Source organism: Phoxinus phoxinus (assembly GCF_949152265.1).
Source record: "Phoxinus phoxinus genome assembly, contig: scaffold_104, whole genome shotgun sequence".
NCBI lineage: Eukaryota > Metazoa > Chordata > Actinopteri > Cypriniformes > Leuciscidae > Phoxinus > Phoxinus phoxinus.
Window position 1 is genome coordinate 8,518 of NW_027639390.1, and position 26,976 is coordinate 35,493.

The 26,976-nt window shown below is 42.5% G+C and overlaps 1 protein-coding gene across 1 annotated transcript; it reads left to right on the forward strand.

Moving 5' to 3' along the window:
* The first annotated feature begins 8,754 nt into the window (after nt 1–8,754).
* Nucleotides 8,755–25,409, forward strand: LOC306994278 (uncharacterized protein). Its single transcript, XM_079639883.1, has 4 exons — nt 8,755–9,613; nt 13,630–13,722; nt 13,977–14,201; nt 24,131–25,409. Exons 1-4 carry the CDS (start codon nt 8,809–8,811, stop codon nt 25,054–25,056), a joined length of 2,049 nt encoding a protein of 682 aa, XP_079496009.1. The 5' UTR covers nt 8,755–8,808; the 3' UTR covers nt 25,057–25,409.
* The last annotated feature ends 1,567 nt before the right edge of the window (nt 25,410–26,976 follow it).

Here is a 26,976-nt window from a genome sequence, read left to right on the forward strand (position 1 = left end):
GCATATCTCTCTGGTGTGGGAATGCGCGGCTCTGGCCGGTTGAAGTTGAAAAATCCAGGGGAACAGGCGGGGGCGGGCGCAGTGGGAACTCTCAGACGTTGAATTTGAGAGGTGAGCTCAGACACCTGCGTTACCAGAGCCTGTATCGCCCGGCCTGAGGCCCCGATCTGACAGACACCCTTACCTGTCGATTGTAATCATCGATAAGGGAGTGGTCCAGGATGTCCCTGGCAGGGACCCAACTTCTTTCCTCCAGACCGAAACCCTCCCAGTCCACCAAGAACTGGAATCCGCGTCCCCTCCGTCTCGAGTCCAGAATACAGTTAACCGAATAAGTAGGCTCCCCATCTACGAGTCGCGGCGGTGGGGGAACCGGGGCAGGCGGGTTAAGACGAGAACGAAACACAGGTTTTATTTTAGATACATGAAAGGCGGGGTGAATTCTCCTGTACGCTGGAGGAAGGTTGAGGCGGACTGTCACCGGACTAACGATCTTGGTGATAGTGAATGGGCCAATGAATTTGGGAGCAAGCTTATTAGAAACGTAGTGGAGAGGAATGTTTTTGGTAGAATGCCACACCTTTTGACCAGCGACGTATACAGGAGGCTTGGACCAGTGGCGATCGGCCTTAGCTTTGGTGCGCGCCCCCACCTGGAGCAGAGTCTCATGGGTTCTAGTCCATGTGCGGTGACACCTCTGGACGAAGGCGTGAGCGGAGGGGAACGCGACTTCGGATTCCAGACTGGGAAAAGTAGGTGGCTGGTAACCTATACTACACTCGAACGGAGATATGCCCGTGTATGACACTGGTAACGCATTGTGGGCGTACTCCACCATTGAGAGTTGTTAGCTCCATGAGGAAGGATTCTTGGAAACCAAACACTGCAACACTCTTTCCAAATCCTGGTTGGCTCTCTCGGTCTGGCCATTGCTCTGGGGATGAAACCCTGAGGATGAAACCCTGATGACAGACTAACTGTCGCTCCCAGTAATTTACAAAACTCTCGCCAAAATTTGGAAACAAACTGGGGTCCTCTGTCAGAAACCACGTCAATCGGGAGGCCATGTAAGCGAAAAACGTGGTCTACAACGGTCAACGCTGGCTCCATGGCTGAGGGTAAATTGGGCAAGGAAATGAAATGAGCCGCCTTCGAGAACCGGTCCACCGCGGTCAAAACGACCGTATTGCCCTGAGAGGGCGGTGATAAAATCTAGCGCAATATGGGACCAGGGTCTCGAAGGGACAAGCAGCGGTTGGAGCAACCCATTAGGAGGACGATTGGAAGTCTTACCAGTGGCATAGACCGAGCAAGCCAAAACAAAACTGTGAATGTCACGTGCCATAAGTGGCCACCAGAATCGTTGCTTGACCATAAAACTAGTGCGATTAACCCCGGGATGACAAGCCACGTTGGAACAATGCCCCCACTGAATGACGTCGGACCGTAATCCCTCCGGTACAAATAATCGATTCGGTGGGCAACCGGGCGGAGGCGTTACCCCTTCTAAGGCCGTCTTGACCTTCAATTCGATCTCCCATGTGAGTGTGGAGACAAATAGGGTCTCGGGTAAAATGCACTCGGGAGTAGACGGGCGTTCGGAACGGTCAAAAATAGGCGTTAAAGAATCGGGTTTGATGTTTTTGGAACCTGGGCGGTACGAAAGAGAAAATTCAAAACGACCGAAAAAAAGTGCCAACCGAGCCTGCCTGGAGTTCAATCTTTTGGCGGTTCTAATATATTCCAGGTTCTTGTGATCGGTCCAGACGATAAAAGGTACCCCCGACCCTTGGCTGAAGTTGCGAATAAAGCGCCGGTAGAAGTTGGCGAACCCCAGAAACTTTTGTAGGGCCTTACATGATTCTGGTCTTGGCCACTCCACCACAGCCTGAACCTTCTCAGGATACATGCGTACTCCCTCAGACGAAACGATGTACCCTAGGAAAGGAACAGACTGTGCATGAAAAGCGCATTTCTCCGCCTTGACAAAAAGCCCATTTTCTAGCAACTTCTGAAGCACTCGTCTGACGTGTTGAACATGTTTCTGGAGAGACGTAGAAAAAATCAATATATCATCCAGGTAAACATATACGAACTGATCTACCATTGTCTCTCAACACATCATTGACGAGTGCCTGGAAAACTGCTGGGGAGTTGGAAAGACCGAACGGCATAACCAAATACTCAAAGTGCCCCCTGGGGGTGTTGAACACGGTTTTCCATTCATCCCCCTTCCTGATGTGAACCAAATGATATGCATTACGTAAATCCAATTTTGTGAAGATTGATGCTCCCTGCAACCTCTTGAAGGCTGAAGACATCAATGACAAAGGATAGGTTTTCTTTACCGTGATGCTGTTCAACCCTCGGTAATCAATACAAGGTCGCAGAGAACCATCCTTCTTCCCCACAAAAAAAGAACCCCGCCCCTGTCGGAGAAGAGGAGGAGTGGATGAACTCAGTTGCTAGAGAATCAGAAATATATTTCTCCATAGCCTCCCTTTCTGGAGCAGAAAGTGAATATAACTTGCCTTTAGGCGGAGACGTACCTGGCAGTAAATCTAAAGCACAGTCATAGGGACGATGCGAAGGAAGAGAAGTAGCCCGGGACTTACTGAACACTTCCTTCTGGTCGAGATACTCCGGTGGCACGTTAGACAGATTCACTGGTTTCTCCTGCAACACAGAACAAGGAACAGACAATACAGCAGACGAGAGACATGAGGCATAACATTGAACACTCCAACTGGACACAGACCCCACTCTATCCTGGGTCCGTGTGGTGACTGGGTGAGGAAAAGTGAGGTCCTTTCAGTGTGATTACTGGAAGTAGTAATTGTAATGACCCCAGTGGAGTGAGTGATTCCCGGGAGCTCTTGTCCATTGAATGCGACCGTGCGTAATGGGCAGACAACGAAGCTGGAAACAGACAAAATATCCTTCGGGAAACACTGAAGTCCAGAGCATGGGAACAGAAACTGGAACGCAGGAGAATACGGTGAGTAGTCCCAGAGAGAACCTCCACAACCATCTGACAAAGACAAGACAAAGTGACAAACAATATATAGAACATCCTCATTCAGAACAGCTGGCGCTGATCGGCTCATCAGCGGAGATAACGAGCCGTGCTGATGAGCCGTGACCATTCACACAACACGCACACACATAGCGAGGGCAAGTCAATGAATCCATATATCGTGACAGCCATAGCCATGACGTAACTCTGGCGACAGACGTGGACAACTGTGTAGTGCATAACGTTTAGCGGCACGCTGTTCTTATTTTGTTCAAACATTATGGACCACGGCAAGCAGACTTTGGGACAAAAAAAGGAGAACTAAAATGAGGATCAATATCGGCGTGGTGTTTTCGAGATGCCGAGAGCTCCACGTCCGTGACAAACTTGGACTTGACAGAGCTTCACGAGTCACGACTTGACAGCGACACCGCTCTTGCACATACTTTATTAGACAGGTGAGCAAGTGTACATAAAACAAATCAATGTTATATAGCTCAACATGTTGAAATGTTGCATATGATCTGTATGTTATTCTAATGTTGATCTAGCTTACTAGAAAGCTGCAAGGTTTCATATACACATAGAATAACATTATAACTTTCAACACACTCAAATGCTGTTTAGCATGATAGTGTAACGTTAGACCAAGTGAAACAGCGCTGCGTTACCACACACGTTTAATTCGCCAGATAAACTGACCTGTGCGAGTAGTAATTCAGCACTTGCGGGTAGTTCGTAAGAATTAAATATCCTTTTTCCTTTATCCGCGAGACTCGCGTTTGATATCTGTCTATTATTAGCAATCGCGCCCTGCTTCATACCACTGTAATGTTATAAAACATGAATGTTTTCACTCATCCATTAACATTATTAGATCCATCAGCTTGACAGCAAGTCCCATCATTTACCTTGTCACTGCGTCATCAACCTACGCCTTTGTTATTGTAAGAGGTTAGCGGCCCCTAGCAGCGAAAAAAGATTACATATTGTAGCTTTAAGTGTGAATTAAATGTAATGGTATCGACTGACTAAATGCACATAATATGTAATTGATTTTAAATGTACCACAGATTTAGTTCATATTAAATGCAATTAGTTGAACTTAAGTGATTTTTTTTAACCACCTAAGTGGGTCTTTAGTACATTATTATGTACTTTGAAAAATAGTAAAAGTTTACTTCCAAAATTACTGACAAGCAATTAGTGTGAACTAAAATATACTTTAATGTAATATACATGTACACTATTATATAATTAAATACATTTGTAATTAAATTTTTCTTATAATAAAGTTGCAATTTAGTATTTTTTTTTTTAAATCTCGTAATAACCTAGTTACAATCAACACATTTCAATTGAAACCCTCTACATTTACTGACAAAATAATCTCTAAAATAAATACACAAAAACCTGTCTGTTGATGCACAAGAAAACCCCAAGAAACACTATACATAAACACAAACACAAACAGTTATAACACTTTAACTCTCATTTAGAAAGAGTCTGGAGGACAAATGAGGCTTATGTGCACAATCATTTTTATTTTCACATACAAAGGTATCTAAACCTAAACCTATCACAGAAAACATCATTCTGTATGATTTATAAGATTGTTGCCTCGTAATTTACTATTATTACTAAACTTGTGGGGTAATTTGGTCCCCATAACGTAGGGATTACAGTATCTTAGAAACACACACACACACACACACACACACACACACACACACACACACACACACACACACACACACACACACACACACACACACACACACACACAATTTTAGAAGCAAACACACAGTACCTCACTCACACACTCAACCCATGAATTAATACAAACAAAATGTGAAGTAAAGTATAATATCTACATCTTTCAAATTGCATTCATTCTTTTCTCACTTTGACACAACAACCGCCAAAACTCTGTGTATCAGGCCAATTTGCACATGCTTTACATACTGATTTCAAAATTGTTAAACTTAAGTTCAAAACAATAACATAATACAAAACTGTATACGACAACATTTTGCCACATTTCTACAGTAACCTAAAAATTAAAGCTAGGGTAGATAATCCTGTTCATAAACATTTTTTTTATACTGGGTGAAATGGTCCTTCCATTCTGATAGTAGTCAATACATTATGTGTTCAGAAAAAGGAATGAAAAAAATCTGACCTCTGTAGCAGCTGTAGGACAGTAAAAACTCTGACCAATCACTGCCATTCGGTGCGAATGTAAAGAACCAATCAGATGCCTTCATATCTCGTGCCCGAGCACCACTGCGTGCACAGCAGTGATGCGTGGGTCAATGTATAAACAACCCGCACCCGACCGACGTTTTCAACTTACCCGCCCGCAACTCGGACCGCAAAAAAAAGAAAAGAAAATATTGTACCTGACCCGCTTCCTGACCCGTGTTTTTTAAAGTAGCTATAGTAAATGCTCATCGCGTCATGGGCCATAGACGGAGGAACTAGGGGTGCGCATTTTTCAGAATGCTGTAGTGTTTTGTAATAAAGGCTTGATTTATTCATTTATTTCGTTTCATTTTCTTAACAATTAAGATGCTGCATGTGTTTATCCAGTCTAATCGAAGTGTGCGTCTCTCCCCTGACTTTCCCAACAAAAATCCCCCCCGCCCCCTCTCAGCAAATAGGCTACATAAAACTAACATTACTGAGCTATATGCGTTTAAAAGTAGCCTATTAAAATGGCACAATGGCATTGCTCAGTTCAACGCGTTGGGAAATCGGGCATTTTGTCCCGCGTCAGCTTTTATTCAAAAGTTAATAACGCGCTCAACATTCAAAAGGTAAATAAGGATTTCCCACTTTCATCTGCAGACTGTTCGTGCGTCATCCTCGCGCATTCAGCCAATAAAGTGTAGACCTATGTATTTCATAGAACATTGTGTCTAGTACTATATAAATTACAAAGGTAAACGACCCGACCGACCGCGACCCAAATATCATTAAAAATATTTTTGGATGACTCGTAACCGCAGGCACCCGCTCATTTTGGATCAACCCGCGCATCACTGGTAGGTACATGCAGCTGACTCCAAATGTGGATGCGCGTTCATGTTTGTGGGGGGGCGTAGCTTTGGACGGAGCACTGACAGGAGGGGGCGGAGCTTAGAAGAGGTGCCACTTTCAAATCTGGCTAGCTCTCCAACATTACCGACCCTAGCTTTAAATGGTATAAAAACAATTGGGACCTACCACAGCTGATTCCTATTGTATCTGTATCGGTGGATGGTGTGTAGACAAATGTTTGTACTTTGGAATTACTCAGTGCAACAACAAAAAAAGACATAACATATATAAAGTTTTGAAGCATACTGCATCATGTCTGATTCATTCCAGTAACATACCGGTATATTGCAGTGAATTCTAATCAGTAGAGAGGTGTCCTTGTTTTACTGAGGAAAACATTGTGTAAAGCTCCTGTTGTTTTTTAGGTCATTGTTTTGTGGGTGATAGTGTGTATGTTGGCTGTCAACCTTTGCTAGTGTTATGGAAGAATGTGTTGATTTGAGACATGTATGAAGTGGTAGTTTTAGTGCATTTTGAATGTGAAATTAACTGCTGTGCCGAGCTGAAAGTTGGTTAGGAGAACTGTGTGAAGAGTTTTGAAAAAGTAACCTAATTATTGAGAAATGTGTCCTAGCGACTGTAAAAAACTGTATAGATGAATTAATACTGTAAAAAAAAAATATTGCTCATTGTTATATAATGTTGGCTAATACATTAACTAATGTTAACAAATTAGCTTTTTTGTAAAGTGTTACCACAACTTGTTACTTATAAGCTTTTAAACCTTTATTATCGCCAACATTAAACAGGACCAACAGGTTTCTACTAAAATCTTTCTTCAGGATTACACTGATTGTAAGTTTGACAACAACAAAACACTCCAAAGGAACAAAAACAAGAAAACCAAATTTGTTTGTCACCAAATTTTTTTAAAGCTGTTGGAAAGTGTTTAGGTCAATGTTCCAGAAGCTTTCCAGCAGCATCTATGTTCCAAAGAAGCAGGAAAGTCAGAAAAAAATACACAAAATGATTTTTTTATATATATATATAAAAACAGATCCAGTCCATTATTATAATTGGCTCAATTGAATGAAAGTGATAGATATACAGTTGCGCTCCAAAGTTTATATACACATTGGCCTTGCAGTATCTGCAAACTGTTCATAATTTTTGCAATAAGAGTTATCACAAAAATCTTGTTGTGCCACCAGGATTTCACTTTTCCCGGCTGCTCCCGATGGCCAGTCCGAGACTGCCTTATAATTTAGCACAGCTAAAATGATGGCATTTCAGGTGAAAGAGGTCGTCCTCTTTGTTCAGTCTTTTAAACTTATCCTCAATGTGCATGCAGTGTAAATAAAGTGGTTATATCAATGAAATGATAGTAACGGCCACACCGCCGTGCTTATACCGCCCACGGCGCAAATTACAAGATGAAAAATGGAAAAATAGAAAATGGTTTAATTTAATTCAATGTTTGTTTCTGAAGTCACAATTTAGAAAAAATATCTATTGAAGTACAAGAAAAAAAATAAAAATGAACATCTGGTTTCTATTTTTTATTTTTGCATTTGCATTGTATTGTCTGAAACCTGAATTGTGAAGTGATACACGGACCAAAATATATTAACAAATACATTTTGGACAACATATTTGAGTTGAAATTAAAATAAACTATTTTCCATGTTTTCCATTTTCCATTAAAATTATTTTCTTTAGTGTATTAGTCACTACATCAAAATAAGTGTACTTATATGTAAAACACTATAAAATAATACTTATTTAGAATGTATGTTAAAGTTAAACTTAAGTAGACGTTATTACAAAGTGCATTTTTACAACATGCACTTAAGCGTGTTTAGAAATACTGTCATGAAAGTGTACTTTCTGTAAGTAAAACTTAATTAGATATTATTACAAAGTGCATTTGTAAAAAAAAGTGCACTTAAGTGTGTTAAGAAATATTCTCATTAAAGGTGCAATTATTTCTGAGGATCTAGTGACAGAAATGCAATATAAGATCCATAACTATGTTTTCAGTGGTGTATAAGGACCTTACTTTAATGAATCGTTATGTTTTTATTACCTTAGAATGAGTCATTTATATCTACATATAAATAGAAGGGCACCCCCTTCTATGAAGCTCGACATATTGTGACGTCATGTTTCTACCGTAGCCGACAGCGAACACACAGCGCTACAGAGTTTGCTATGTGGGGGAAAATGTGCTGCTGGTTACGTCGGCCACCATAGCTTCTCCTTCGAGTTTGAAAAGGGAGGGATAGGCCGTAAGTGGCTTTCTGTTTCCAATTCACAAATCTCACCACTAGATGACGCTAAAAATCACACACTGCACCTTTAAAGTGTTGAATCACACAAAAATTATGCTTTCAATACAATTAAGCACATTTCTTTTTCCACAAGGGTTGTATTAATTTTACTGGAAGAACTTTTTTCCAACTTTGAGAGAACCTTGGCAGAACGTTAGCCAATGTTCCCTGTTAGCTGGGATGACTCTATCCACCAATGCTTCGGTGTAAAAACAGCACGCCAAATTATGGCATGAAATTGTGCATGAGACACAGTAGAAAACCGAGTCAACGTTATTAACTGGGGATTAAATTTTTAGAATATTAGAAGCATTTATCATGGTCATGAAGAGCTGCAGTAATGATATGAACTGTTTGACAGGTGATGCACATGATCTGAGGATTGTGCTGCTTGGCGTCTCTGGAGCTGGAAAGAGTTCAATGGGAAATGCAATACTGGGTCGAGACGTGTTTAAAGAGCGCACAACCAGAAAGGTTAAGATACAGATAGGACGAGTAGAAGACCGAAACATCTCCATCATCGACACTCCAGGATTCTTCAACGATCATCTGACTGAGGAAGAGCTCCAGAAGCAGATGATGAAGAGTCTACATCTCTCTGATCCTGGTCCTCACATGTTCCTGCTCATCGTCAACCTGGAGAACTTTGAGAAGGACGAGAGGAACGTTGTGGAGGAAATTGAGAAGATCTTTGGAGCTCAAGCTTTGAAGTTCACAATGGTGCTGTTTATTGGAAGAGAACGAATGACAAACAAAGAATGGAAGGACTTTACACTTGGTGAAAAGTTTAAGGGCCTAGTCAAAAACTGCAGAGAACAATATCATGAGATCAACAGTACAAATGAGATTAATCAAACTCATATCAAAAAACTTATAATGAAGATTGATGAACTCTTCAAACATAATGAATATTACAATAACAAAATATACGCAGTGTCTCAAACAAGCAGCCCAAAAGAAAGAAAAAAAATAGAAAAGCAAGGGAAAGAGAGGCAAAAGGAAGTGTCGCAGGAAACTTTTGAAATCAACACCGCAATGGAAGAAGGAGCAACACATGAATATGTCAGACAAAGAAAGAAAACAACTAATGAAGAAACAAGTCTACAAGAAAGAAATACATTAGCTCTGACATTCCCGAGCCAGGAGAAACTAAAACGGGATAAAATTGGGGAAATGAGCCAGAAGAATCAACAGACAACAGAAGAAGAACAGACAACTCAAGCAGGTGAGAACTTTTAAAGTCCCCCTGTGGTGAATTTTTTTTTTTTATGTTGTTTAAATGTCTATGTGGTGTTTTTAATATGATTTTAACCCCCTGGGGTCGGCAATCAGGCCGGCGTGATTTGCGCGTTTTTTTTTCACATAGCAGCTGAATAAACTTAAAATACTCCGTCATTTGTGGTCATACAGACTTAATAAAAATGAAAAAAGAATCTGTGAGATTTTTGTCTTTTGTATGTGTCCACTTACAATCAAAACAAAACGTTGTGCTTTTGTAAAATAAAGAAATTAAACAGGGTGTGCTTTCTGCCTCTCCGTCTCGTGAACTTTTTTTTCTTGAGCACGTCTCTAAACATAAAAAAAACTCAGCGAATACTTGTCACACATTTGTGAGCTCTATATATTTATAATCATTTAAGTGTGTAGTTTTAAATTATCTGATTCAAAACGAAAACAAATATTCTCTGTTTAAGTAATTTGTATAAAACCAACAAGATATTCAGTTTCTCTAACCCTTCCTCATTAGTTTTAATGTGACCACACCCACACGCGCAAAACATATAGAGATGCAAATCGTCCATGTGTCGCGCGAACGCCCCCATTACCTCAACAACAAAGCGGCAAACTTTATCAGTCCTCTGCAGTCGTCGAGTTTGGAAGACATGCTGTGAGATTATTGGGTTTACATCTGAAGAAGAAGATCGCGATTTGAAGACAAGAACGATTTTAAGGTAAGAAATAATTCTGAATTATATTAGTTAGTGTTATTGTTGCATAAACTTCATATTGCCATTGAACTGTTGCTCGATGCTTCAGTGAATGTTCCCTGCACGCGCTGTGAGAGTTTGAAAACGCAGTCGCGCGACGTGCGTTTGAAAAGCAAAACGCACCATGATTTTACTCCAATCTCATTTCATAACGTCATATCGATGTAAACATTTGAAGTAACATATGATAATCAATATGTTTTTCTCAAGTGTAGTGTTACTGAAGTGTTCCTTTTTAACTATGCCTGCTATACTGTTCTTATTATTTGATTCAGCCCTGCAGGTAGCCTATATGCCTACAAAGCACAACAAATATATATATATATTTTTTTAGGTATCTACCCGTCCTGCTGACTTCAACATGAGCATGAGGAGGTAAAGTGAAAAATCAAACACCTTGGAAATGACAGGTATGCACTATGTTTCAGGAAAGGAAAGGTGTGTGACTGGTTAAGTCTCTGTCTTTAGTTCAGTGTTTTAAATAATGTGCTTTTTTGCCATTTGTTGTGTATCTTTGGATGATGTTGTGTTGTAAATAAATTCAAACAATCAAAAAGCCATTCTTTTTTAAATCTCCTCATTCTTTGTGCAAGGTAATGTAATGTAGTGCCTGAGAGCTCCTAATAGGGCCATTATGGGAGGCTCTTTGTCTTTTCTCAGGTGTGAAACACTCAATATTCATGGTGGTTAACGCCTCCTCGCATAAAGCTTTCTTACACAAAACATGTCATACAAATTTTAAATCAATATATTGTCTTATCTGAATGAGTATTCAGGATGATTTTCACATAGTTTTGGAGCAAATATTCTAGGCTACGTGATACAATTTTCAAAAGCCTTGCGAATAAATAATTAGTTTGTGTTTCATGACATTATTTCAGTGACTTTTTTTTTGGTCATTTTCACAAACCACGCATAAATGTTATTATCTCAAAACTACAAACTTTTACATACATGCTGCTGGCATATTATTGTAGCAGAGTTTGTGATGAATGCAGTGTAATAATACTTTAGTCATGAAAATGTCACAAGTAACAGAAATAAGCACAAATGTTAGAGCATGTCAGAACACCTCCAGGACCCAGAAAACACCTCAGACCCCAGAGGGTTAAGACAAACCATGTGCAAATTCACAAGTCAACACTATTGCTGAGTATTTTCTCTTTAAAGGGCCCCTATTATGGATTTTTGAAAATGACCTTTCATGTAGTGTGTAACATAGCTCTAAGTGAATGAAAACATCCTGCAAAGTTTTAAATCTGAACGTGCACCGTATATAAAGTACGGATGCGTCTTTCAAAAGTAAGAGTCGACTCTGAGTCAATGAAATGAATCGTTTTTCCAATGAGTCATAAGCCGTTTCGTTGTAACGTCAATACGAAACCTTAGCATATTGGCTTATAGTCACAGCGGCGTGATGAAGGATGTCCCAATTCAAAGGCTGCACACTTCGGAGGTCGCATTTGAAGGCCGATTGCATCACCGCGGCGCGATGAAGGCTGTCCCAATTCAATTCTGCATCCTCCGAAGGCCGTATTCGAAGGCCTGTTACATCATCGCGGCGGACGAAGGCTATCCTTATTCAAAAGCGACGCCAAATGCACCCTTCGTTTCTCCGTGAAAGGATACAAGGATACTTGCGGTCTGAGTCGCAGGATCCATAAAAGGAGTCGCAGGATCCATAAAAGGATCCTGTGCCCGGCGCGCGATGACTTATGGGGTAGGATGGTGTAGGACCAGAATAGTGGGTCATATGTCTAATGCATTTTGAAAACTTAAGGCTTTCTTCTTCATAAAACGAGTCGGACATCATCACATTTTTGTATAGCTAAATTTTTATTTATTTACATTAGTAAGCTACAGGATATCGTCTTTCAAAACATGACCTGCGCGAAAGAGAGAGAAAATGAATGCGTCATTGTACCCAGCACTTCTGAAAATGCACTTCTGAATGCGTCTCTGTCCCCAGCCCATTTTAAACCAAACTGACGCCCATGCTCAGAAGAGTTGCAGGTGACGAGTGTGACTGCTGAACCGTCTAAGTACTGTGTCCTTCCATTCGCTTGTGCATTTGCGTGTCTTTCTCGAATGCAAGCTGCACCAACCTGGCCTTTCTCTCGTGTAGCATTGTGCGTCTGTGTTCCGAAAAAAACATTTTTCAGAGTGGAGAATGAATTCTCACACATTGCTGTGGATGCACCAAATGTTAATGCATGTTTGAAAGCAGTCAGCACACTGGGCATGGCAATCAGATGGTTGTGGTACGTTGAGATGATGTGCTGTATGGTCCAGTCTCCCTGCATTGCTTGCTTTTGTGACATTAAAAACTCTTTAGCAACTTCAAACTCGGTGTCAATCATAATCGATTGTGACAGGTCAAGAATATGCTTCACAGCTTTCACATCAAGGATGTTATCGGCCTCTGGATTTAGTGCTGCAAGTGCACTTGCCAGTTGTGAGTTGCGCTCGCTAAATCTACGCTCCAGTTCCCCAACCACCGAATCAATAGTGTTGTAGTACATCACCTCTGTTCGGTGGGTCCAATAGAGAAAGGACTCTGTGGGTTAAGTTGGCAAGGAACATGAAACTTGGCTCAGATATCTCGCGCAGCAGGCCTTTAGCTTCCATTCTTGTCTCTGCGCCATAGTTCAGCACAGTGTCAGCATCGGTCAGAATCGATTTTATGTCATTAAATGACTTAAGAATGACTGAGACAGTGGCAAGATGCCCTGTCCATCTCTGCTCCAGAAGACGTTTAAGATGCGCACCTTTATAATGCATAGCAACCGTTGGCTTTCTACAGAACTTGTAGAGGGAATCGCACACCTCAAAAACTTCCAAAAGTGCGGTCTCTGCAGACATGGCATGAACCACAACCAAATGCAACTGATGGTTGAGGCAGTGCACATATGGTATCTCACGTCCAAGTCTGTCCTGTATAATTTTCTGAACACCACCATGTTTCCCCGACATAAGTGCAGCTCCATCATATACCTGACTCGAAGTCAAAGTCTCTCTCTCTCTCTCTCTTTCTCTCTTTCTCTCTGCAATGACTGTAGAAATGGTTATTAATTCTTAATGCTGGCTGTAGACATGTCAGGTTGACTTTAATGACATTAATGTTTCAAATGAATTTTAATGAATATAAAAATAAATAAAACTATTTATATTTCTTTCTTTTTTTTGTTAAAACATTTTTATTTATTTATTTTTAACACCCCCCAGCTAATTTTTTTCTTGTGCTCCACGCCAGGGGTTTCTGCAGCACCCTTAGCACCCCCTCTTCCTGCGGCACAGCAACTGGACCTCAATCCCGGAGTCGCCACTAGGACAAAAGACAAGAACAGTAAGCAGAGAGTTTATTCATTTTTGAGTAATATTAACATTAACAGATTATTTTTTCTGTTTACTTTTTCAGCATATGTTCTCATTTTTACCATACGTTAATTTCCAATGATTGTCATTATAAAAGAGTATTCAAAAGAACACTCTTTAAAAAGCCCTATCAATTACTTACAAAGGTTGATTTTGGTTGTTATATCTTATAATATGGAGTGAATTGTTCTTAATTGATTCGTGTGTTTTCTTTCTGTTTGTCAGGAGGAATATGTTTGGTGTTGACGACAGTGTGTCTCACGCTCATTTGTGTTCTTCTGCTGGTCTTAATCACACTGCAGCACATCACCATCAAAGAACAGAGTGACCAGTTAAACGGAAACAATAACAAAGTTGAAGAGTTCAATCAAATTATCAAGAGCTTACAGGAAGATTTCACTGAACTAACAACTGAAAAAGAGATGTGCTTTCAATTCACCAAAAGGCTAGGTATGGCAAACTCTGAAATCATCAAATCTTACTCGCTTGACATGACAGTCTCACGTATTTTCTTTCATTCCTGACCCTATACATGCTCCAGCAGCAACCATCCTCAAATATCAAAAGCACATCTACATATATATTGAAACAATTTGACAAATTGAAATGCATGAAAAATCGAAATAACTGTAAAGGTATAATGATAGCAGAGAGAAAAACAACCAAAATGCTGTTGGCAACATCACTAGCCTTAAAATGCGACAAGTTTGTGTGTGTGTTGTAGTGGCCACATTTGTAACAGGCCCAAGGGAACTACTGAGTCTACCACTAGTCTCTGAATCCAGGCCCGCATTTGGGACACATCAAGGAACCAGGAACGAGATGTGTTGACTGGGGACAGCAAGCTTTTACGTAGGTTGATGCTGAACCCCAGACTTTCCAAGGAGCAGAGATCTGTGAGCAAATAGTTCCTCCTTTGATTGGGCTAAGAGCAACCAATCGTCTAGGTAATTCAGGATGTGTACTCCTATCTATCTTAGGGGGAAAGGGCTGCATCCACGCATTTCGTGAAGGTGTGTGGAGCAAGGGACAGTCCAAATATAAGACTGTATATAGGTAAGCCACCCCTTCGAACGTGAATCTCAAGAACGGACTGATGAGGGGATATCTGGATATGAAAGTATGCATCCTTCTGAATGGCCGTCTTATAGCACGGTCCAGAAATCTCAAATCGGGGATGGGTCTGAGGCCGCCATCTTTGTTTGGTGCGAGGAAGTAGCGGCTGTAAAAGCCTGACTCGCTGCGGGCCATGGGAACTTTCTCCATAACACCTTTCGCTAGCAGAGCTTGTACTTCGACTTGGAGGACGTGGGCATCGATGTCTGAGGCTTCAGGGGGAGCCTGCGAAACCGATTTGGCTCTGAGCGGCGAGGGGTTGAAGAGTCACATGTGGCAGCTCCCCGTATTGTGGGGGGGGGCTGACGTTTGTGATAGGACCATGAGGAGGAATCCTCTTTTTGTGGAGGTGTTTGTTTTTAATTTGACTCGCTTTAACAGTGGAAAGAAGGTTTGGGCACGCATACCACCAAGGGGGAGACAGGGGGGGTCAAGGAGGGCTGTCTTGTCGGCGTCCTAAACAGCACCACTAAACTGGCCATCATACAGCTTTTGAGTTTGAGATTGCCTGAGTTGTTGTCTTAGTAGCGTACAGAGCAAGGTCTGTTTCGCTGCACAGCTCTGGGCCGGACTCATCGTGTGGAGGATTTTGGCTTGGAAGACTTGAAGGACCGGTATCGTATGGAGAGCGGATCCAGCTTGATAGGCCGCAGAGTAGGTTCTGCGACGACCTCCTCTAGGGGGAAGCTTTCGATGATATCAACAATGGTGAGGGGCCGAGTAGGGGGCGCGTCACAACTGGTAAGCTCATCATGATCAAATTTGGTAGGTTCCTGGTGGGAGGGGCTCGCTGATGGCACCCCAGCAGCAGAAAGCCTATGTCGAAGCGACTGTGGGCAGGCACTTCCAGGGCCGACCACTCTAAACCAAGTTCGCGAAAAGTTCCGGCCAGGCCCTTAACATCACCTGGCTCCTTAGGTGGTTGGGGGCGGAGTCCTGCATGTAGTCTGACCACTTTTTTTCCCATAGGTTTTTGGATTATCGCAAAAAGCAAGCTCTGTGATCAACAAAAGTTTATGATACTTAAACGGTTTGTCCATCAAGATCATTTTCACAGATGAACACAACTTTTATGAATTTTGAAACCTAAATGCAGTAGCCAACTACACTACGGTCCCATGACTTCAAAGTCACCATCACTAAGCTTCCGACACTCTTTCAGTTTTTATCTTAAAACATTTTCCCAGAAAGTTTGAGTTAGAATAGTTTGAGCACAATTATAACCATAATGATGCTGTAAAAGCGGACTGCACTTATCTTTTCAGCGTGATTATGTTTAATCTCCTCAACAGACTCTGTAGTCCCATTTAGCCATTTGTTAGCAACCGCCTTTTTCAAGACACATAAAGGGAACTCGAGCTGCGTTGAGATGCGGTGGGAACGCTTTGCGTGATTGCGTCGTGAAGCACGTGTATAATCAGTCCAATGGAAAAAGGGAGACGTCATAGGCGGGTGACGTCATCGACCAGGAAGCTATAAAGCACTCCCGAGATCATAACACACTAGCTTTGTTGCCTTCAGCGAGCGCTCTCTGTATCTCTGTCCTTTGTCTATTTATTGTTGTCTGTCTCAGTATCTAGATATATATTTTGGAGAAACAAGAATTCAAAATGTTGTGTTGTTTTATCTCGGGTGGGGACACGCATCAGCTTTGCGTTGCTTGTTTGGGAGTAGAGCATACCCAGTCAGTTCTCGAGGGGGCTGACTGAGCATTGCGAGAGGTTGTCTGTTTCACCTCGCTCCCGCCGGGCGTCCTTCGAGGAGGACGGTTCGGTGCACGCTCCCCGAGGCGCGACGCGCATCTTGGGGATCGCAAATGGATCTAGCAGCGAGGTTTGAGACGGGCGTGCCCTATCTCAGCTTTCACCTGTTAGATCCAGTGCCTTATCTCGGGGAGAAGCACGCGCTGCGGTTTCTTCTCCCCGGGATGAGACACTCGTGCTGCGATCTCCAGTTCCGAGGAATTGGTGATCGTTATAAGTGTTTAAAAAGGAAGGATATATGTGTATATATATATATATATATATATATATATATATATATGAATAAAGCAGATGTGTTTGAGTTTTCAATGAATAAATAAATAAGTCAGCTCATAACTCTGTTGTATAAAGAGGAGCTTATAAAAGGAGGTTTTATTTTGTGCTGATTGCCAAGTTAAATGTTTCTGGCCAGCTGAACATTATGAGAGTGAGAATATAAGCAAATCTCAATGGGTGTTTCTCAAAACCAAGAATGCAAAGAACGGACTTGTGTTCTTGGGGAGAATGCTCTTGCTAGTTGTTCTAGGAAGAATTAACTTACAAGGTGACGAGCACACAGACCGCTGCTGACAGTTTGAGACGATGTGTTCTTGCTGGTATTGCGCAATAATACCCCCGCACAGACGCCGTCTGCAGTACCCAAACATAATGAGAATTACTGACGATAACAGCCAGGCTTTATCGCCCAAGCCTACCCTCAGCTCAAGGGATTACTCTACAACTGTACACTACAATGAATGTAATGTATATTCATAACAATAAAGCAACGCCTGTCTCCTTTCATTCTGCTTCTGTTGTTTGTTTGTGTAGGCCTACATCACTAGCCAACGGCGGGAAAAAACGCCGGTAAAAGGCAATGGTCTCTTGACCGTGGGGTAAAACGAGTCTGTGAGACTGGCCGGTTGGCTCGCAAGCTAACTTAACACCCGCAGGTGCTTATGGAGATTCTCACTTCCGAAAACGTTTGAGCACATCTTCGATTCGGCATACATTTTCATAAAAATGCCAATATTTAAAATCTACACAGTTGATTTCTCGCATCAAATGTCCTCAGAAGTGAATTTAGTGATGAAATAGCGTACGAAATTGTAGAAAAACGACTTTCTGCATTGACCTGCCTCTCCTTCCTCGAAATCCGAAATGAATGCTGGGATATTTCAGCCGTCAAGTTCACACAAGTTACCAACCGATGCATCCTCGGTAAAATGGACGTGTCAAGAACACTTCCGGGATTTTTAACCGTTCTTGCCATAATGCAAACTTGTGTATTGGGACAGTACTTGGGCCACAAAAGATGACGTTTCACAAGAACACAAGAACACAAGTACAGACAAGAACACAGATTGAGAAAGGCCCTATATCTCAGCCTCCTCGTCGGGGATCAGCCTCCTCGCCGTTTTTTCCTATCTCCACACTGAGGAGTTGAGATCGTGGAATAAACCAGTTTCTTTTTTATGTGTTTATCCCCAATATTTCTACTATAGTAATGTTATGGGTATTAAATATCATGGTATGACAGTGCCTCGGGTTAAAGAGACGCTTACTGGTATCTCTCTCCCGAGTCGGTGTCATCATTACCCCGACGTTATTCACCAGCCATCATAAATAATATATAAATATTATTAGGCAGCTTTGGTGGGTAAACTATATAATGACATGGATGAATGTGGGGATGTCAGCACTGACGATATTCGAGAATTGCGTCGCGCAACAGATAAACTATATGGTGGAGGTATGGTTTCGAGAAATCGTTTCTCCTCGGCGTCCTCTGGAGGGCGACTCTCTGAGGAGGGTCGCAGCGCTGCCAGTTCGGTTGTTTTCCTGCTGGTGGCCACGGAGTGATATATATAAGTTTTTCTGATGTAAAGAAAAATAAAGAAAAAATATGTCTGTTCTCTGAACGCTTCGCTTTCAACAAAATGAAGATATAAACTATCCAGCGGCGTTTCAGAGGTGTCTTCCTCACCGATCTAATGTTCCTGAGACTGCTGGGCGGGAGCAGTCTCAGCCTACTAAAGCTCCTCGCAGCATAAAGTGCTGCAAAACAGAGCGCCACCATTCGGGCTCATCCACAATCGAGGGGACCTGGGTGGCGATCGCAGTCTAGCCATTTAGAGATATGCAAGATCTGAGGACTGTTTTATCTCTAAAATAGCTTGAAAGAAGAAGCCCTGACGCCGAGGCTGCAGGCTTCTGAGGGTGGTCCCCTCCGGGGTAGGGACGGTTTTGAGAAATCGTTTCTCCTCTGCGCCATCTGGGGTGCGACTCTCTGAGGAGGGTCGCAGCGCTGCCAGTTCGGTTGTTCCCTGCCGGTCCTCCGTTCAGGGCACCGAGGTGTCAGCGTCCCCAAACGATCCTCTGAGGAGGGTCGTAGAGCGGTCAGTTCGGTTTCCCTGCCGGTTCGCCGTTTCAGGGCGCCGAGGTGCCTGCTTTTCCAACGATCCTCCGAGGAGGGTCGTTGGAACTAAGATAGTTAGAGGTAGGCAAGATCTGAGGACTGTCGTTATCTCTATGCTGAGGCTATCAGGCTTCTGAAGGTTCCTCCGGGGCAGGGACGTTTTTGAGAAACCGTTTCTCCTCGGCAACCTCTGGGGTGCGACTCTTTGAGGAGGGTCGCAACGATGCCAGTTCGGTTGTTCCCTGCCGGTTCGCCGTTCATGGCACTGAAGTGACTGTTCAACCAAATCCAGAGGCCAGTCTCGAGAGACTGGTGCCCTTAGCAGAATTTCTGGCAGCGTGGAAGCTACTGCCACATATTTCTCAGTGGGTCCTGCACACTATAGAAAAGGGTTTCAGAATTCAGTTCGGTTCTCGTCCGCCCAGATTTCTAGGGGTCCTCCCCACAGTGGTGGACCCCAAGCAGGCTCTGGTTATGGAGCAGGAAGTACTGACACTTCTGCAAAAAGGAGCTATAGAAGGGGTTACTCCTCCCAGCAGACAGTCAGGGTTTTTACAGCCGCTACTTCATTGTTCCGAAAGATTGCGTCCTATTCTAGATCTGTCAATTAAACAGCAGGTTTCAGAATCTCATGTTCATAGTATGCTTACACTAATATGATTGTGTCACAGATTCAGCCCGAGGACTGGTCTTTCACAATAGACTTGAAGGACGCTTATCTATCCATCCTCATCACAGGAGGTTCCTGAGGTTTGCTTTCGGGGGCGAAGCATACCAGTATCGGGTTCTTCTATTCGGCCTAGGTTTATCAACCCCGCACCTTTACAATATGCGTGGATGCAGCTCTGGCTCCTCTGAGACTCCAGGGCATTCGCGTATCATACTATCGACGATTGGTTGATCCTAGCTCAATTTGAGCAGATGGCAGTTCGGCATCGAGATGTCGTTCGGTCTCATTTAAAGATGTTGGAGTTGTGACTCAACGCCAAGGAGAGTGTGTTCCTCCCAGCTCAGAGGACCACTCTTCCAGGTGTTATAAACGATTCGCCATAAATGGGGTAAAACTAGGCCAGTCACTCACTGTAGAACAGTTTCAGACTGTTGGGTGTCATGGCAGCAGCGTCCAACGTAATTACTTTTGGCCTTCTGTACATGAGACCCCTGCAGTGGTGGCTCAGGACCAAGGGGTTTTCTCCGAGGGGAAATCTGTTTTCGCATGATCAAGGTCACGCGGCTATGCCTACGTGCCTCGGTCATGTGAAAGAACCTTGGTTCCTCGCCCAGGCCCAGTGTTGGGGGCTTCTTGTCGATAGAGCCCTGCACGGGCCTCAAATCTAGGCCCTAGCCCGGCCCTGGCCCGAGACGCTCAGGCCCTAGCCCGGCCCATGTCCGACAGCTCATCATAATGATCAGCCCGAGTCCGACCCGAGCCCGTTTTTTTTTTTTTTTTATACACAGCTGTAGCCTGGCAAACTAGCTATTTGCAGCCATTAAAATACGTCCGTTTTGTTAGTTAAGTTTCTTTTCATTTCTTTAAGTTAATTTAGACAAATGTTCGGTTTCTTTTTGTTTTTTTATTGACGTCCAACCAGCCGACAGCGAGTTAAACATGTTTGATCCATTTAGCCTCTCAAATCAACACTTTACTTGGCTACAATAAAATCCATAAAACACCTTAAGCATATCACACATAGACAGTTATAGTTTAAACGTTTTTTATTATTTTTTAAAAGCTGAGACAAACTGCTGCTGCTCACAGTCGCAACAGCGTTCGCAAACGAAATGAGCTATAGCCTATCTAAACAAATAAAATAAATGGCATTAAATTAAAAACAAACATGCAGATTATCTTACTTCAAAAATCAAGTCTTCACTACAGAACATGGCCATTCTTATTTCCAATAGTTTCCAACAGACTAATGAAAATAAAGTAGTTTTCAAAGGAAAACCAACAAGACAGCCCTCTAACATGGCTAAGAACAGTCTCTCACAGAGCATCGTGAAGAAAAATCACAGCATCCACAGTGAAAGGTTTTAATCCAGTCATACTTTTTTATTTAACTATTGCAGCTGCGCTGCTCGCTATACTTCTGCTGCTGGCGGGGACACTAAAAACAGCGAGCCGGTCGCGCGAATCTTGGGTCGTGCCGCCGGGAAACCTGTGTGCGTGCGTGCGTGTGTGTGCGCGCGAGCCCGAGCAGACTGTCATGTGTCAGTCATATGTCAGTGTGATAGGTTTAAAACGTCTTTCTATGTTTGTTTTTCCATCGTCAACTTCTCATATTTAATTTTAATACATGTCTGAAATAGGCTATAAAAAGAAGGATAAGCCTAAAACAGGCCCGACGCCCGGCCCGCGTGTGAACTATGACGTGAAAAGTGGCCCGAAGCCCGGCCCTAGGGGCGTAAATAAGTCGGGGCCCGTCGGGCTCGGGCTGAAATGCAGGGCTCTACTTGTCGATGCTTATGCTATCGACGGATGCTTCCCTCACAAGTGGGGGGTGATCATGAGTGGTCACTCGGCAAAGGGTCTTTGGCAGGACCATCTCCTTTTGGCACATAATTGGCTAGAAGTAACGGCGGTATTCCGAGAATCTCAATACTTCCTGTCAGAACCGAGAGGTCACCATGTGCCTGTCCTTCTGGACAACACACTGATGGTCTCGTATATCAGAGCAGATATCCTGTTGAGGCAGGGGCTGAGGCACGGGTAATGGAGACTTCACCCCGAGGTGGTGGAGCTTCTTTGGGAGAACTTCGGTTAAAACTTTGCCCTTGTGGTTACCCCTGTCGCATCCAGCACCGCGTGGACTGGATGTGATTGTGTTAGGTGTGGTCGAGGCTACACCTTTACGCATTTCCCGATAACTTTTGCTCCCGGGAGTTACCCTCATCTGGAGTCATGGATACTGTGGGCTCGGCCTCTGAGGGGGGCCAGCTCATAGATTCAGGTCTCTTGACTGAGGTCGTGGAGACCATACTCCAGTCTAGAGCTCCCTCCACAAGAAGACTAAATATGCATTGAAATGTAAACTGTTCTCTGCCTGGTGCGGAGAACACCCTCTGAATCTTGCTATCTGCCCTATGGTACAGTACTTGATTTCTGCAATGAATGTTTCTTTGCTGGGTTATCTCTGAGGAGAGATCCTTATTTCATCTTCTCCGTGGTACATGAGGCTGAGAGGCCTGCACGTACTTGGATTTGCACCTGGTATGGTGGTAGTCTTTCTTCACCCGAGGCCGGGTTGTATTCCTAGGTCCCTACTCAATTTTCGGGTCATTTGTGCTGCAGGCCTTCTGTCCTCCACCTTAATCAGGAAAAGCTAAAGACAGATATTGAGCAAGCGAGTAGTTGAAGCTATCTCACTTGCTTATGTAGCGGCTGGACAGCCTTCACCTTTGGCTGTCCTGGCCCACTCTACTAGGAGTATGGCTGCCTCTGGGCTTTAAATTCTGGAGTTTCTCTCCACGACATCTGTAATGCGGCAGGATGGTCCTTACCGCATATATTTGTCCATTTTTATGACTTGGACCTAGACTCCACTCCAGGGTCTAGGGGGCTTGCATCTTAGTATGCCCATGGTCTTCATACAGTACAGGCATTTGTCATATGGCGTCGTGGGTATAGGGTTCCCACCGCGTCTCAACGCAGAGCGAGTTCCCTTGAAAGGGAATGTCTCCGGTCACGTATGTAACCCTGGTTCCCTGAGAGGGAACGAGACGCTGCGTTGCTTTGCCATACTCCCAGCATGCCTGTGATCATCTTGCTTCAGGCTTTTTCAAAGCTAGTGTGTTATGATCTCGGGAGTGCTTTATAGCTTCCTGGTCGATGACGTCACCCGCCTATGACGTCTCCCTTTTTCCATTGGACTGATTATACACGTGCTTCACGACGCAATCACGCAAGGCGTTCCCACCGCGTCTCAACGCAGCGTCTCGTTCCCTCTCAGGGAACCAGGGTTACATACATAACCTGAGACGTTATTTTTATTTTAGAGATAAAAAAAATCCCATTTTAAAAAAACTATTGATTTCGGGACGATTGAACTGGTGTTAAAGTGTTAAAATGCTAACACGTTTCCTCGTTTTTGGCCTACAAAGTGATGTCATACCTGCACCACTCAATAACATGCAAAAAGAGACGTTATGACTGAAGAAACATAAATACAATAAACACACGATTTAGATATCTGTGTTCAAGCCATCTCGGCTATATTTTCATAAGAATGATGTATATCCAGGGCTCGATTTGAGCTTGTTGAAAAAAAAAGACAAAAAGCATCCCCTCTGTAAAGAAGCCACCATCCCCATTAAAATTCTCTGTATGAAACTATAAATAACAGTGATTGACTAATCAGAACTTAATATTGTATTTGTAACATGCTTTGCACAGTCACGCCAGAGCTCTGATTCAAGCAAGCTTTCGTCATTTTTTTGTGCTTGTTCAAAATTACCAGGATAATGGTTCAAGCGCATCTTTTGACATTCTTTAAAAAGAAGAGAACAGAAAGCATGATATTTCATTGTTTAATGTTTAAGGACATTCCCCTGACACATTAGAAATTATATAATATTACTCAACTTCAGCACATTTGTCAGCTAAACATTCATTCAGTGTTTCCCATTAATGACCCTGTGCCGTAATGCACTGTTTCATAATGAACCGAATTGTTTTAAAAACTTATCCACCTTATTCCTACGCCTCATAACGCTTTGCGCGAATTATGGGTGTAACTTCCGTTGAGCTGTAAACAATCAGTGAAAGGCTCGCTCTATGAACGCAATATTTTTTTGATGAAACTATTCTACTCACCCTTCAAACATAAAACATTTAAAAGGACATTTAAAAGTGTAAAAGCATCAACAAGGTACGTTCAACAAGAGACCATGAATAACCCCAAAAGAGGTTGTTATTTAACCAGTCCGTTATTGCTGTTGAAAATACTGTAGTAAATATATCTGTAATATGTAACATACATTGCCTTAATAAAAAATTTAAGAAAAGAAGCGAGTCTCAACGAAATCCGAACACAAGCAGTAATGGGATATGCATTTGAAACACATGTTAATACCAGGACCATTTGTCTTTTTATCTTCTCCAGTCATGGCAGATCTCAGGATAATGGTGGTTGGTAAAACTGGAGCTGGAAAAAGTGCATCAGGAAACACCATCTTGGTAGAAAAGGTGTTTGAAGAAAATATGTCTTCTGAATCTGTGACTAAGACATGCCAGATACGTCAGCAGAAGGTGACAGGTGGAAAAATCTCAGTGATCGACACTCCAGGACTGTTTGATACAAAAATCAGTAAAACAGAACTGAAGGATGAGCTTGAGAAATGTGTCAATATGTCTGTTCCTGGTCCTCATGCATTTCTGCTGGTCATCAGACTGGACGTGAGATTCACAGACGAGGAGAAGAAAACAGTGAAATGGATTCAGGAGAACTTTGGAGAAAAAGCTGCTGATTACTCCATCATTCTGTTCACTAGAGGAGATCAGATAGATAAACCTATAGAGGAGTTTCTGACCAAAAACAGGCAGATTGAAGAGCTTGTTAGACAGTGTAAAGACAGGTATCATGTTTTCAATAATAAAGACAAAAATCCATCACAGGTTAATAAACTGCTGGACAAGATAGTAAGAATGGTGATGGAGAACGGAGGAGGACATTATACAAATGAGATGTACAAGGGGGCTCAGAAAAGGCAGAGAGAGGAAAATGAGAGACGGAAGTTGGAAGAGGAGGAAAAAATGAACAAGGAGTTTCAGAAGAGGCAGAGAGAGGAAAATGAGAGACGGAAGTTGGAAGAGGAGGAAAAAATGAACAAGGAGTTTCAGAAGAGGCAGAGAGAGGAAAATGAGAGACGGAAGTTGGAAGAAAAGGAAAGAATGAGCAAGGAAGCTCAGGAGAGGCTGAGAATCAAGAACATAAATGAGGATAATTTACGTTTTATTTGTTATTTGTTATTTGTTATTTTTTTAATAGTTACCTTTTTTTTTACAAAACACAAACAAAAAGAAACATAAAAAAAACCTCTCTCCACAAGGCAAGATATTAAATGATCAAAAAATAGAAATAAACAGTAATAAGCATAGATCTAGATCTAGTCTGTAGTCATGTCAAGTTGGCTCAGGATGTTCAAAAAAGGAGTCCAAATCAGATCAAAGTCATCTAGTTTTCCTCGGATAGAATGTAGAATTTTTTCTGAAGACACCAATTTTGTTTGTGCCAGTTGTAGATTTTTTAAAAAGGATATTCAGTTGTTACGGTGTGGAAGGATGAACCCAATTGCAGACAGTATGGAAAACACAAGGTTTATTTTACAAATAACAGGGAAAACAAAAACCCACGAGGGGGTAAAACAGAGGTAAGGAAGGGTGACTAAAGCCGCGTTTCCACCGCGGGAACTTTCCCCAGGAACTAGGAACTTTGGGCTGGTACTCGGTGTGTTTACACCGCAGGAACCAGGGTCTAAATGAAGTTCCAGGTAAATATTTCCCCCTCAGAAAGTCCCTGCTGGCGAGGTAGTACTTTTTCAAAGTTCAGGAACTTTCGGGGGTGGGACTTGTGCGCTGAACGTGCTGATTGGTTGTGTTCACGCCGCATATTGACTGGAGGACTCCACGCAGCATTCTATTTTAACCGGCATTTTTAAAAATCTATTGCGGTTCGTGGCTTCATGCATTAAGAGTTGTCTGTCTGCAAATATGGAATTTAATTACCTAGACCGACGACGAGGTTCAGGCTTTATTACGCGTATTTGTGTAACAGGAAATTTTCTGCGCGTTCGTCCCAGCCGTCTCACATTCAATGTCCGCAATACATCACAAACAACTGCAGCACAGTTTGAATCTCCTCCATACTTATTATAAATGTGGCGCTCAAAACTGATTACTGTGCGTCGCAGACTGGGAGGAGCAGTCGCGCGCAGTTTATAATCTTCCCGGTACTTTAGACCGCGATGTAAACGCAGAAAGCAACCGGTCTGGGGCAAAAAAAGTTCCTGGGAAAAAAGTTCCTGGGACAAATTGTTCCGGGTAATTTCGGTGGAAACGCGGCTTAACTAGACAAAGATACTGACAAAATTCTAGAAGACAAACAACTGATACCAGAAATAGCTCAACAAGGTTACTCACAAACTTGACATGGATTAACAATGAACCGACACAGGACAGCAAACACAAGGGGATTAAATAGGGAGACTAATGATAACAAAACAGGTGACACAGGTAAAGCAATAATGACGAGACTAATGATAACAACAGGTGACACAGGTAAAGCAATAATGACGAGACTAATGATAACAACAGGTGACACAGGTAAAGCAATAATGACGAGACTAATGATAACAACAGGTGACACAGGTAAAGCAATAATGACAAAACGAGGAAACAAGGAGGGCGGGGCTAGATGACGAGACAACACAAGCACATGGCCCAACAAGGCCATGTGTTTGCACATAAAACATGGGTCTGTCATGATCCTGCCTCAAGACTTAAAGAAAGACAAGGACTAGACGGCAGAATCATGACATCAGTTTCATTTTTTAAATGACCTACACTGAAAAATGCTTGGGAAACCCACAGGGTGGCAACTGCTTACCATATGACCCATAACTCCTGAATGACTTTAGACACACACACACAGACATCAAGAATCAGTGTATGAATGTCCACAACGGTGACATGATTCATGCGGCAATGCATACTGGGAGGTTGGGTTCCGTATAGTGCACCCAGGATGCATTGCACCATGAATCATGTCATCGTTGTTGACATTCATACATTGATTCTTGATGTCTGTGTGTATGATGCAGGAGCTCAAATATTTTTTTGAGTAAAATGTGTTTTAATTTTCTTCAGACTATAACAGCTGAATGTGAAGATGTACGCTTACATGTTCACTATAATCAATAATGTGAAATTAATAACATCACCAATATCATC